The sequence below is a fragment of the Parasteatoda tepidariorum genome, chromosome 1 (assembly GCF_982258835.1).
Source record: "Parasteatoda tepidariorum strain Cologne lab strain chromosome 1, Ptep-v5.0, whole genome shotgun sequence".
Taxonomy (NCBI): Eukaryota; Metazoa; Arthropoda; class Arachnida; order Araneae; family Theridiidae; genus Parasteatoda; species Parasteatoda tepidariorum.
The window spans coordinates 7,053,739-7,066,607 of record NC_141755.1 but is presented as its reverse complement, the minus strand read 5'-3'; the positions used below and the strand labels follow the sequence as shown (position 1 = coordinate 7,066,607).

At 30.6% G+C, this 12,869-nt stretch overlaps 1 protein-coding gene across 1 annotated transcript in view; it reads left to right on the top strand.

Annotated features, from left to right (window-relative positions):
- LOC107437203 (nose resistant to fluoxetine protein 6) overlaps positions 1 to 12,869 on the top strand; it is a 66,938-nt gene that overhangs the window by 22,627 nt on the left and 31,442 nt on the right. Inside the window, exon 3 of the mRNA XM_043048748.3 lies at positions 3,320 to 3,434. Within this exon, the coding sequence (XP_042904682.1) occupies positions 3,320 to 3,434 (115 nt within the window). The remainder of the gene's footprint in view (positions 1 to 3,319; positions 3,435 to 12,869) is intronic.

Genomic DNA, 12,869 nt, shown 5'->3' with positions numbered 1-12,869 from the left:
TGGAGTTTGAATCATAATGATCAGGCCAACCTTTACTTTTGAAGTGCTAACAATCTATATATAAAAGCCAGCACATATAAACCTTTTTGCGGTGACGGTCATAAAATATAAACTGAACCCTGAGAAGGTGAAGTTATCCTCGGATTAAGAACGTTTTCTGCTCTTGCTTTGCAAACGAGGATTCATTCTCTATTTCAGAAAATTTTTCTAATCTTGTTTTGTAAAGGCAGATTCAATCTGATATAAAAAAGTTGTTTATACAAATTTAATGATTACCTCATAGCACTTAAACTAGCATAGTTAAATGTAACATAATTTCAAGCTCGAAGGATTTATTTACCAATCATTTATAAACTTTGTTAGTCTTTGAGATAAAGGTTGTTTCTGAAATAAAATCAAACTTACACAGCTATCTGGGATGTCATGCATGGTACGTCTTTCCTGCTCAAATGGTCAAAATAAACTTTAATTACAAAAGTTCAGTTAATATCAAAGACGCATAAAAGGTTATGAAAGTTCCGATTTTTCGTACAAAATAAATTTAAGTATGACAAATCTAATTTATCAAATGTAATGAATCAAAAAATTACACTAGTTCAGATTATAGAATTACATTAACGAACGAATAATTCAAAATAGTTCAAACTATAGAAATGTATTAAATACACATGATATTGACATTAAAACAGAGTGAAATGTGAAAAAGTGGTAATATTTGAGTCCATTAAATAACGGTGATATTTCAGACCTTAATTCCGAATAATAAACTGCTTACGAAAGAAAATCCTATTTTGTCAAAATCTTAAATGGAATATTTTTGATGAAGTATTTCTGATCAATTGCAAAAACAAGTGCCATTGATGCACATTGAAAACCTGAAATTCAATGAAAACATAAGTTTATTATTTTATTTTATTATTCCCTATTTATTCACTTACATTTGTTAGATGAATTAATCATTCATGCCCATAACATGATTCGAAAATATGAGTAACCAAACTCTTTTAATTAAGATTCGTTCGCTAATAATCCTAATTGTTCCCTAACATAAAAAACTTTTCATCGATAATATAAATTAATAATATCTGCTCGGTCAAAGTCATATGTCGGTAAACGCCCATTTCTATCAAAAAGACGAAGGCACCTTGAAAAATTCCTTGACTCTCCGAGATCAGTTTTCAAAGATTCGTGTGAATTCATAAAGAAAGGGTAACAGCCGAGTCCTTCATCTACAACACACCTGAGGAAATCTAGTCAATTAGTATGAGCTGACGTGTTTTCAAATGGCGAATCCTTCTCAAGGATTGACTTGAATCCATCGACTTTCACTGCTCAAAACGAGTTTTCCGGAAGTTGATTTATTCTTATTTTTTGTCATGTATTTTCGGTGAAGACCGCACAAAATTACCTTCATGAATTCTAACACTTTCTTCTCCTTCGATCGAATTTCTTAACATTTTTATTTTTGTTACCATATGCATTTTGCTCCAATATATGCATAGCGCTGCCTTCAATTTATATATTATTCTAAAAATTTGACTGATCATTTCACTACCATTTCATTTTGCCTGATTTTAGATCAGCTCCAATTTCTGCAAAACATTCCATACGGAAAAATAAAATTTGGAAAAATTCTGGAAAAAAATATATATAATTCTAGTAATAAAAAACAAAACATACTTCATTTAAATCTTAAACCATTCATTTGGTAATTTTCCGTTCATATGGCAACTGTTTACCGGAAATTCTGGTATTTGAAATTATAGTTCTTTCTACCACTCACTTTGTAAAAAATTCAAAACTCAAAGATAAATTTAGCCGAACTAATGGTTTTTATACCATAGTCTAAGTTATCATGATGAAATTACCAAGTCTTATCACAGATTATAAAATCATATTTCATTGATAATTTTACTAAAATATTTACCGAATTGCTTGGGTAAGAACTACCGAGCTTTGTGATCCATGTTTTTTTTTTTCAGTGAGTGAAAGTGACATAAAAACTAAAACTTGTAGAATTATGGTTAATTTTTCTATCACTTTAGAGACATACCATGGGATAAGTACCCAATTAACATGAAATTTTGGATAATTTATATGTGGTCAGAGGTTAGATGGCATTGAATGAAATTTATTATATGAAGAATCATATATTAATTTATGTATTTTGCTGCAACTAGAAAGAATACACCGATAAAATGGAATAAATTTGTATTTCTGTTTTCCTGCACAGGAAACTTCGGTTGAAAATTTTTGTCAGTCAGCACTTATCAGTCAGCAATCATAGGTAATTCAACTAAATAGAAAGGTATGATATACAATGCACAGGGAAAAATGAATCGCCATGAATAACTTTTAATCTAATAATACGTACTAGTACTAAAAATCGTGAAAAGCTCATAAAAATTGAAAACTCTTACGTACAATGATCCAAAGCGAAGCTGACAAAGAAAGAATAACTTTTGATTTAATGATCAGATTGTCACATTCTAAGACTCAATCTTAATGGCTCTAGGGTGTGACCTCAAATAAGCTAATAAAATTTGTGCACACTTTATTTTAAGTTTTGAAATCAGACACAAAAACTTACTTTCTCTGAATATCCATACTTTTTTCCCGGTGGATTTGAATTTCTTACCCTCTAAATGTAAAGAGGTAACCACAATTTTGGAAAATATGATCCTGATAGTTTGATCAAGAGAGCAGTACACAGTTTAGATATCTTAACATTTTTACTTTTTGTTTATTTCGCTATATCTCGAGAACCTTTTGAGCGCACAATTATAAAATTCGTTTATCCAAAGATAATTCCATGCAAAAAAAATTTATAAATAATCCTCATTTATTATTTTTTATAAATTTATTTAATATTAGCAGAAATAATTTTCGATTGTAAGGTACACAAATTTTTGCTTCATTTCAAAAAAAGATAATTTTGTATGATAAATATTTTTTCTTTTTTGCGGGGATGACGCAGGATTTTTGAATAACCGATTTTTTTTTTTTTTTTTGTGAGAAATTCTTAGGATAGGCGAATTTTATGATCGAGGGCAAAACGTTTAGCTTGAAAAATTCTCTGGTTACGGTGAAATGCGCGAAAAGGTCTGCGTGAACTAATTAGCCTTTTTAAGTTCTCCTCTTCAAATCATTAAGATTGAGTCCTAGCGTATGAAAATCCATTCATTCGATCAGAAGTACAAAGTTAAAAATATTGATTATACATATGATAGTTAACATACTGTTGACTAGAAACTTTTTTTGATAAGAAACTTTTTTTGATAATATATAATTTTTCATATTACTGTTTTTATTGTTTTAGTTTTTACGAAATCTGGTGAAAATAGCTCCAAGAGCAGATGTAGCTGAGCTTCGACTTGGTGTCTGCATTCCATCTGTCTGTGATACGAAAGATCTGCAAACCATTGTAAATGAAAGTAAGACTTCATAGATTTGATCCATAATTAAAAGTAAAAGAAGTAACTAAAATATTCATACTATACAATTTGTTTCACATTCACCACTTTTAATATATATTTTACATTAGTCAAAAATAAAGTAAACAAATACATACATTAGGGGCATACAAAATAATGTATCAGTGGAGAAATTCAAACCGTTATTAAAATATTACGAATATTTTTTGAAGAAGGCGAAAGTAAAAATAACAAATAGTAATTGCTGTCGGTTGAATTTTGAAAATCCTCCTTAATACCATCTTTCAAATTTTTTTAGGACAATCAAATAGAGTCTGATGTTATTAATTTCGCATTCCTAGTTTAAAATTCTTCAAGTACTGGTAATATTTTTTCTGCATTGCTAAGTTATTAATTTATGCCCCTCAGCATGTACATATTTCGTACATATTTTATACATGTATATATTTTATACAATACTTCGATATTTTTTATATTTTATTTTAAAAATAAATACCAAGGGGGGAATAATAAGATACCCTTAATATTCAGACTTATTCGATGAAAGAAATTAGTGGGAACAATATTCTGTATAAGTTATTCAATACTAATCAGAAATTTTGCATTTAGATATTAAGAAATATGTATGAATACATTTTTGGTTAAAAGTGCCCGATGCAAAATACTCGAGCATTTATATTCAAACATTTCTGAAAAGAAGAGTTTCTTAGTTTTTTTTTTCCTTGAAACTTCTTCTCATATGAAAAGTTTGAACGTGACCTTTGTATTTAGATCACTTTTTTATATAAATTATATGTGACCTTTGTATGTAAGTTATAATTACAGCTCTATTAATCGTAAGAAAATAATTATGGTTTTATTCATTCTCAAATGACGGAAAAATCAAATGATATTATCATTAATAAACGAAAAAAGACTTTGGGTGACATCAGCATAAAATTAAAAGAATCTGTAGCAAGCATTTACCTATAAAATATTTATTCATCATTCGTTTAGCAGTATTTACCAGTAATATTTATTTACTAGGAGGCTTCGCCCCCTGCTCGCTGGCGCTCACCAACCCCCGGAACTGCTTTCGCAGTTCATTTCGGATTGCTTCGCAATCCAATGCTCGCTTTGCTCGCTCATTGGATACGTTCTTAACGTCTAGTTTTTGTATGCTTTTTTGAATACTGAAGTTCCGAAAACTTTTCACTGTAGAAAATTCTAAACCTGTACATTTCAATATTAATTTGAAATTGCAAACAGTTCACATATATTTCTTAATCACACTATTCTAAATTTCAGTTGTTGAGAAAAGTAACAGTTGTAAGTTTTGTTTTAAAGTCTTTCCCACCAGAGTGTTAAAGCCATGTGTTGTAAAACAATATGAAATAGTAGTCTGCCGCCGGATGTAAAGCATCGGCTTTGATGATGATAATTTTGTATTTTTAATTCTCTGAAGGGCGCCACCTTAATAATATGGAATTTGTAAAATAAATGGATATATTTTTGATGGTTGATGAAGCCCATCATTTTGTGTTTTCATCAGTGTTCAGAAGCAGAACAACTATATGTTTTTTATTTTATCACAAAAATATAAAATGTATAAAAAACAAAGAAAAGAGTAAGAAAATGAGTATAGTCATAGAAAAAGTTAAAATTATAATATAGTATTTGTCAGTTAAAATAAAAAATTTTGTTTAAGTCATTGCTAACAATTCAAATTTTTCTGAGGCAACTCTCAACCTCTAAATATTATTTTTTTTATGTACACATTTCTAAATGTCAGTATTCAACCACAAAACAACTTAAAGTCCTCAAATTTAGCATGAAGTTGTAAAATGTAATGAAAGAGGGTCATAGCAATAATGTAAGTAGAAGTAAAGTTAGTACTGTAAAATTAAAACAATATTTTTAATCAATGAGCCAAGTTCTTCAAGAAGCAGTTGTAGAAGTAGTTGTAGAAGTAGGTTGTTTATTTAAAACTTTTTATAGAATTTCTTTAAGAACACAATTGTTAATTTGGGCATTTGGCGATACAACACTTTTAGAATTGAAGGATTTGTTACGTCAAGCGCTCAGGTATCATAATTTTGATCTAGTTGCGCTTCTTTGTCATTTTGATTTATGTTGCTAAGTTAACTTTCAAAAAATTCTATGGCTGGCAACAGCATTTTTATTTTTTAAGTTGTTTATTTTTATTTCTTTTAGAATTCGTTATTTTTTTAGCGAAATGTTTTTTAACCTAACAGAATTCTTTGCCGACTGTTTTCTCTATGAATGAAGAAAATAAAGTAAATATTTAACTGTTGTGAGAAGAATCTTATTTAGTTGTACAAAGTACTTCAGCCAAAATTTGGGAGCCACGTAAGAGAATTATATATATTGGATCAGAAACACATCATTAAAAGGCAGAATGCTTTGGTGTTTTCAAACAAAGCAAACGTTGCCACCGGCGGAAAAGAAATACAGCCAAAATTTGGGAGCCACGTAAGAGAATTATATATAATAGATTCACCCTTCTCAATGCTATTCTCTCTTATTATTTTTATTTTTAGTATGTTTCAAAACTACAGGTTTTTAACTAAAAGTAGTAATCTTCTAGTTTGTTATAAAGTCATCTTACTGTATTGCTGTATGACACTTTAGGATAAGCACATATAGTTACCGTTACACAGTTTTCAAACACTAAATAAGTTATATTTACCTTGTTAATAAGTTACATTTTATATGATAAAGTTTATATGAAACAGCATTCGGTCAAGGTTTGCAATAAAAATAATGAATACAAAATAATATTTATTTATTCACCCTTCTCAATGCTATTCTCTCTTATTATTTTTATTTTTAGTATGTTTCAAAACTACAGGTTTTTAACTAAAAGTAGTAATCTTCTAGTTTGTTATAAAGTCATCTTACTGTATTGCTGTATGACACTTTAGGATAAGCACATATAGTTACCGTTACACAGTTTTCAAACACTAAATAAGTTATATTTACCTTGTTAATAAGTTACATTTTATATGATAAAGTTTATATGAAACAGCATTCGGTCAAGGTTTGCAATAAAAATAATGAATACAAAATAACTATTTAAAATTATAAAGCAATATTTAGAAATAACATTCTGCACAACTGCTAAATAATCTCTTTTGCAAAAAACGCTTAATTTTGATAGTAGTAAACTAAAAATGAATTTGGAATTTAAGATACATGTACGGGGATGAATTTACAAGGGAAACCAAGCGAAATCTCTATGTTTAAATTTTTTCCCAATATTATCAAAAAATAAAAGTTTGGAAACAAATTTATGTTAATACAATAAAAAATTTTGGAATCTTTCAAACAAATTTTATCTCAAGCAAATAAACTTGAGATAAAATTTTGCTTAAACATCGGTAATGCATTAAATAAATTCAAGAAATCATGACGATTGAAAAGCAAAACAAGCAAGGATTGGATCCCGTAGTTGGGTTATAAATATATATAAAGATAAAGTATTATGTATTGAGATTATATGCTTGTGAAAACGCTTATGAATTTTTATTTCTCATTAGTTTTCATACAAAAAATTTCCGTACTTAAATTTGCTTTACAAAGCATATTAAAGAAATTAAATTTCTTAAGGATTTCTGTATAGGAACTGATCAGGTCTGTTACCAGAAATAGGATTAGATAAAGAGATATGCTGGAGGCCTTATGTGTCCGAAAGCACGATAAGGACAAGTAAAGGACTCCTCATATTTTAAACTAAGGGTTGTGAGGCACACGAAAAAAGTTTAGAAGCCCTAGAGAGAGACAGAGAGAGAGAGAGAGAGAGAGAGAGCTTCTCAATCGCCATGATTTCTTCCCTACTGCGCATTTTTTGTTTCTTACGTTGGACTACTAAAGTGGTCTGTGTGAAGGCCTTCTCTATTCTCGGAGGTATTGAGTCAAACTCCTTACCAGCCTTTTTTTTTTCTTTGATCATTTCTTCACACTTTCTAACTCTGATGACTGTTCTACTCCATTATGCGGGTGCAAAACAATTGTTATAAAATTATTTATTTTTATTATATGAACTTAAGTCAAACTAAATTTTATGATAAACCGGGGATAATTGACTAAGCCAAAAAATTATTTTAATTTTGAATACCAAAGCTTATTGATTTATTTCGCTCTAAACAATATAAAAAATTTTATGCCGTCATGCTTTTAATTTATATTCATAGCACTCAAACCTTTTAAGGAAGTAATAGATTTAGGAATATCAAAAAATCTTACCCTTTTTACCAATGATCACGTGTTTATTCACATGGTGAAGATTACGTAACAATACTAAGGCATAGTTATAATTCAAGGCATGATTCTCTGCTTACAATTGACGCAAATTCTTAGGTACGATGGGGAAAAAAATACATGTTATACGGAATATAAAGTAACTGGCGAATTCTTTCCGAATGTAAAATTCATATAGTAACAATAAAATTTCTCTGCATCGGTGCTCAGTTTCGATTGTATACAGCGTCAGTGAAAAAGCATGAAGCTTTGAATAATGTATACTAAACTGAAAAAGTTTAAATCGACTTTTCGGCGTTAGGCTTTTTCCAAGCATTTTCAATCAACAAACATCTTCTGCAGTGAAAGTTGGAAACACTATTAAATCGCCCACAGACATAATGTAAATTAGTGATAAATTTCCATCCAGTTACCTAACCTCCGTCAGTTGCAATGCGTGAATTAATTATTTACATTAGTAAGTCATATTTCTAATCGAAATTAACTTCTCTGATTTAAAATCAGCTTTTTTTCAGTAAATAAATAAGAATTCGTGTGTTGTTTTCTATCGATGAAATTTTCCAATTTTTAGTAAATCTCGTTTGTTTTTTCTTTAGTACCTATTTTTGAATGAGTTTACGTTATTTCCATAGTTCTTAAAATTTGATGAATAAAATTTTTTTAGATTATATAAAAGTCTAAGAAAAATAACTATGTTTGCTTAATGTTGTCGTAATTTTTAAAAGAAATCCTGAAGGCACAGATGTACTTTTCACTTATTTTTATCAGTATAGATAACGAGGGTCATTTTTTTCATTAGCGTATAATTTACACAAAATATATTATGAATATCCGTAATGCAATAATATCACAAACGTATAAGTTCCTTTAAATTGCGAAATAGCCACCATTGAAGATGAGGTTCCGCTTTGCAAAATACTTCTAGTGTTGCCAACGGACCCTACAAAATACTGCTCAATTTAAAGAACCACATAAGAGAAATATATTTACATACCATGTATTTAGAATTACGTATTTTATAAATTGGGTTTTATTAATATTAATTAGTATTAGGAATTTGACAAAGAGGAAAAGCAAAAATGGCAAAGAATTTGAGATTATGCCTTCATGTTTAAGATGGCATTATGCATAGGTTTATTTAAAAGTTTCCTGGAAAGCATGAATGCATATTTTAGCTTTAGAGATAGTTTTCTTAATGCTGGTTCAAACTACAATTGCATAGTTTGCAAAGTATTCCGTATTCATTTGGTTTAAAAATTATTACATCCTCATAAGACGTTAATTTCGATAACTGAATATTTTATCAGGTAGTTTGACATTCACTACAGTGCTTATCAAATGGAGCGAAATGAAAATATAATTTTTTTCATAACAACTGTGCTTTCATTCGTTCTAGGCCTAAATATACAATCATAAATGCAGTATATCTTCATCTCATAGAAATGAACTCTTCAATACGCTTTGGCATAGACTCTGTAGATATTAGAGTGCGTATTCTTGACTTTAATCATCATGATCAAAGCTTTTTTTAAATTTATAACATTATTATAATATGTTATAATAATAATATAATTACAATGTATAATTATAATATATAATAATAACACTGTATATAATTATACTATATAGCATTGTTTACAGTGCTACTATCATACAATTCATGCTACCTGTCTGACTCCACAAAATAGTTCAGAAGTTCTCATTTATAAATTTTGACTAGAGGCCAAGACGCATAGAAAATTCTTCGTTTTTTTTTTCATTTTTATACCGTCGTTGAGCAGTCGACACATTTTTTGAGTTTATGACTACTAATGTTCAACTCCGTACATTTGTAATTTCGGGCCCTATTCAGAAGACAAGGGAACTCCTGGATCAGGTATTGGGAAATATTTGTCCTCTCGAAAAAATTCTTTATAGAACTAACCAGTATTTGCGTTACATGGAGATGGAAAACACAAAAAGCACCTACGGTTAGCCTGATGGCAGTCTACCACTGAGGCTATTTTAAGTCGTAATCGATGCGAGCCGGGTGCGGAATTTAAAACGATCAATCATCGTTGGGATTCTAAAGCGGTGCACCTTATTGGGAGTCGAATGCTCTATCCCCTGAGCCAGCAAGACTCTAAAATAGTGCTTGTTAGAAGGGAGTTTCGAACCCACACCCACATTCGTGGACCAAAATTCGGAGTTGTAATATTTCTCTATTGTTATATATTTACTCTGTTGTTAAGCATTATATATCATGCTTCACAGGAGACGTTAATATTACAGAGCCGTTTGCTAAGAAATTAGTACGAGCCAGTTTATTCTAAAGAGTTTTTTAAGGCATTCATTCTACACAGAATAATTTTTATTTAATTTCGTTGCATAATTTATTTTTTTATTTATATTAATTATTAATTTCATTTATTTATTCATTTCATTTATTTATTCGTTTCATTTATTTATTCATTTCATTTATTTATTCATTTCATTTATTGTTTGTTTGCTTATTATTGTTTAAGAAATTTTATAAGATTTTTAAAATATAAAAGGTAGTTTGAAAAGAGAGCTAATTTAAAATAATGCTAACTAAGAAACTAGTTCTACAAGGTCAGTGACTTAGCAAAGTAGTTACTGATTATTCCTTTTGAATTTTTCGCATAAATTTATCATTTTGTTCAAATTTAGGATTCAAAATGAACGAGGATAATATGCAAGTCATAAAATACTTTAAGTACAGCTAAAACTATGCATATAAAGTATGAAATTGTTTTAAGAGAAAATCAGCTAGAGCATATCTTTGAAACAATCTAGAATTAGCAATTCCATCGTATAAGAGTGTTTTGGCTTCTTCATCATTTAAAATTTTAATTCCGCTTTAACTTTTGGTTCGTGTTTTCTTTCACAAAATTGAATAAATTTTCAACTGAATCATAAGTTTCTGTTTTTTATCTCTCTCATTATTAATCTCGAGAAATAGCTACTCTATTTGAAAAACATCACGTGATCAAATTTTTAAACTTGATTCATCATGTCATACACATTTTTTATTTGCATTATATAACTTCAAGTTATCCCCTTAGAAACGTGTAATGAAGAACCATATATCAAATTTGTTTTTCAAATATTTATAATATAATAGAACATTTTATTTATAATATACTAGAGAATATAGGCATATCTGCTTTAATTTTTAAAAAAAAGTAATAATAAGTGTTTAAGAATATTTTTTTAACTTCTTGACAGAGAGCGTTTTTTTTTTCTCTGCCAAGGCATGATGCAGTCTAGTTATACACATTTGATTACTATTATTGATTACCATTATATATTACTGTTTCGATCAATATTTGAACACTTTTTTTTACCTAAAAAGCTAGAGTATCTAAAAAGATGGAAAATGGAAGGCAGCATACTATCCCTTCTTTTAGCTTTCTGGTTATTGCACTTGTATAAAGCCGCACTTCAGGTTGCCTTCTTCATTTCAAAGTTAGCATATTTCCATGCGTTATGTGTTTTTTAAGAAAAGTGTAAAGAACGACATTCTACCGAATATGATCATTAGCAAAATAAAAATACATTATGCGTGTCTTTGATAGAACTTAAATTCCGTGATTTTGCTGACTATTAACATCTACAAACGCAGTTCTGTGTGGTCGAGCGTCATCATGCATTAAGGCGAATCGGGTCACTATCGATCATCAGAGTTGTCCCAAATAGTTATGATTACATGTAATCTTGATTATAGTCAGAGTAATTTACTACTAAATTCAATCGCATTTTGCCTTACTCAGCCCTACTTTGCTTTTAGTATGTCGGCTGAAAAACAATGAATTGTTCAGCGCTTGTCTAACATGACACCTTCCTCTGGTCGGTAGGGCGCTGGGCCCATATCCAAGAGATCGTGGGTTCGATCCTCGCCGGCCGAAGACACCCCGCGTAGTAAATGGTGACTGATGCACGTTAAATCTGTCGAGTCTCAAAGTCCTCCATGTTCCCACAACAAATCAATACCTCTGGGGGTACTGATCCAGGAGTTTCCTTGTCTTCTGGATTGGTTCAAAATTACAAGGCTACGGAGTTGAACGTAAGTAGTCGTAAACCCATGAAATTGGGTCGGCTGTTCAACGACGGTTATAAAATAAAATAACTGTCATTGAACAGCCGACCCAGTTTTGAGTTTACGACTGCCAATGTTCCGTCAATGTAAGACAACTCCGTAGCTTTGAATCCAATCCAGAAGATAAGAGAAATTCTGGATCAAGTATTGGTATAAGTTTTACCATCGTGGAGGACTTTTTTGATAAAACTAACCCGCATTCGAGTTACATTGAGAGGAAAACCGTGAAAACCTCCCACAGGGGGCTCTAACTCATGATCTTACTACTACTGAGAATATTTTACGTCAGCACTGAGGTCTGTGAGAGATGGGTGTGGAATTTATATCGACCACCCATCTCTGGGGTTGAACTTGGGTCACCTCATTGGGAGGCGAGTGCTCTATCGCCCTAGCCACCCTGACTTTGCTCGGGTTGGGTACTTGCAGTTACTGGCGATCGCAAAAACTCTTCGAGAATGGCTTCATTGTAGCGGGGAATAGGGTACCATGCAAGAAATAAACAATTGAATGTTTTCACATAACTCCTGAACGTTTTACTAAATCATCGCATGATAATTTTACCAGCTAAAGGTTTATTAAATAAGATTAAACACAACACTTATATGATTCTGTTTCTTGTGACAGCAACCAATAATAGAATATTTGATTCATTAAACACTTATTTGAACGTCCGATATTCCCCTGATTTTCGAGATGATTCAAAGATGAATCCTGAAGTTCTACTGTAGAATAATTGAACTTGTAAGCCATATGAATGTTTTTCATGACACTTTAACAATTCAAGTTCGCCAGCTATCGACCTTTGCGTATTAAGTCAGGAAAGTGCAACTTTCATTTGACAAGAGAGAACCCCAAGGATGAAAGAACGTTTTAGCTCAAAACCTCACGGATAGATGGCAGCACCACTTATTCGTGAGACCACTTTCACAATTTTTACATAGATCTGAGGAGGAAGGAGATTTTCTTTAAATCCCTTAATTCATGGTACAGCAGTGACCGGCCACTGGACTTCCGATTCTACAGATTTTACAAACACGTATATCGCATGTACTCGGTGATCTTAGCAAAGTCGATGA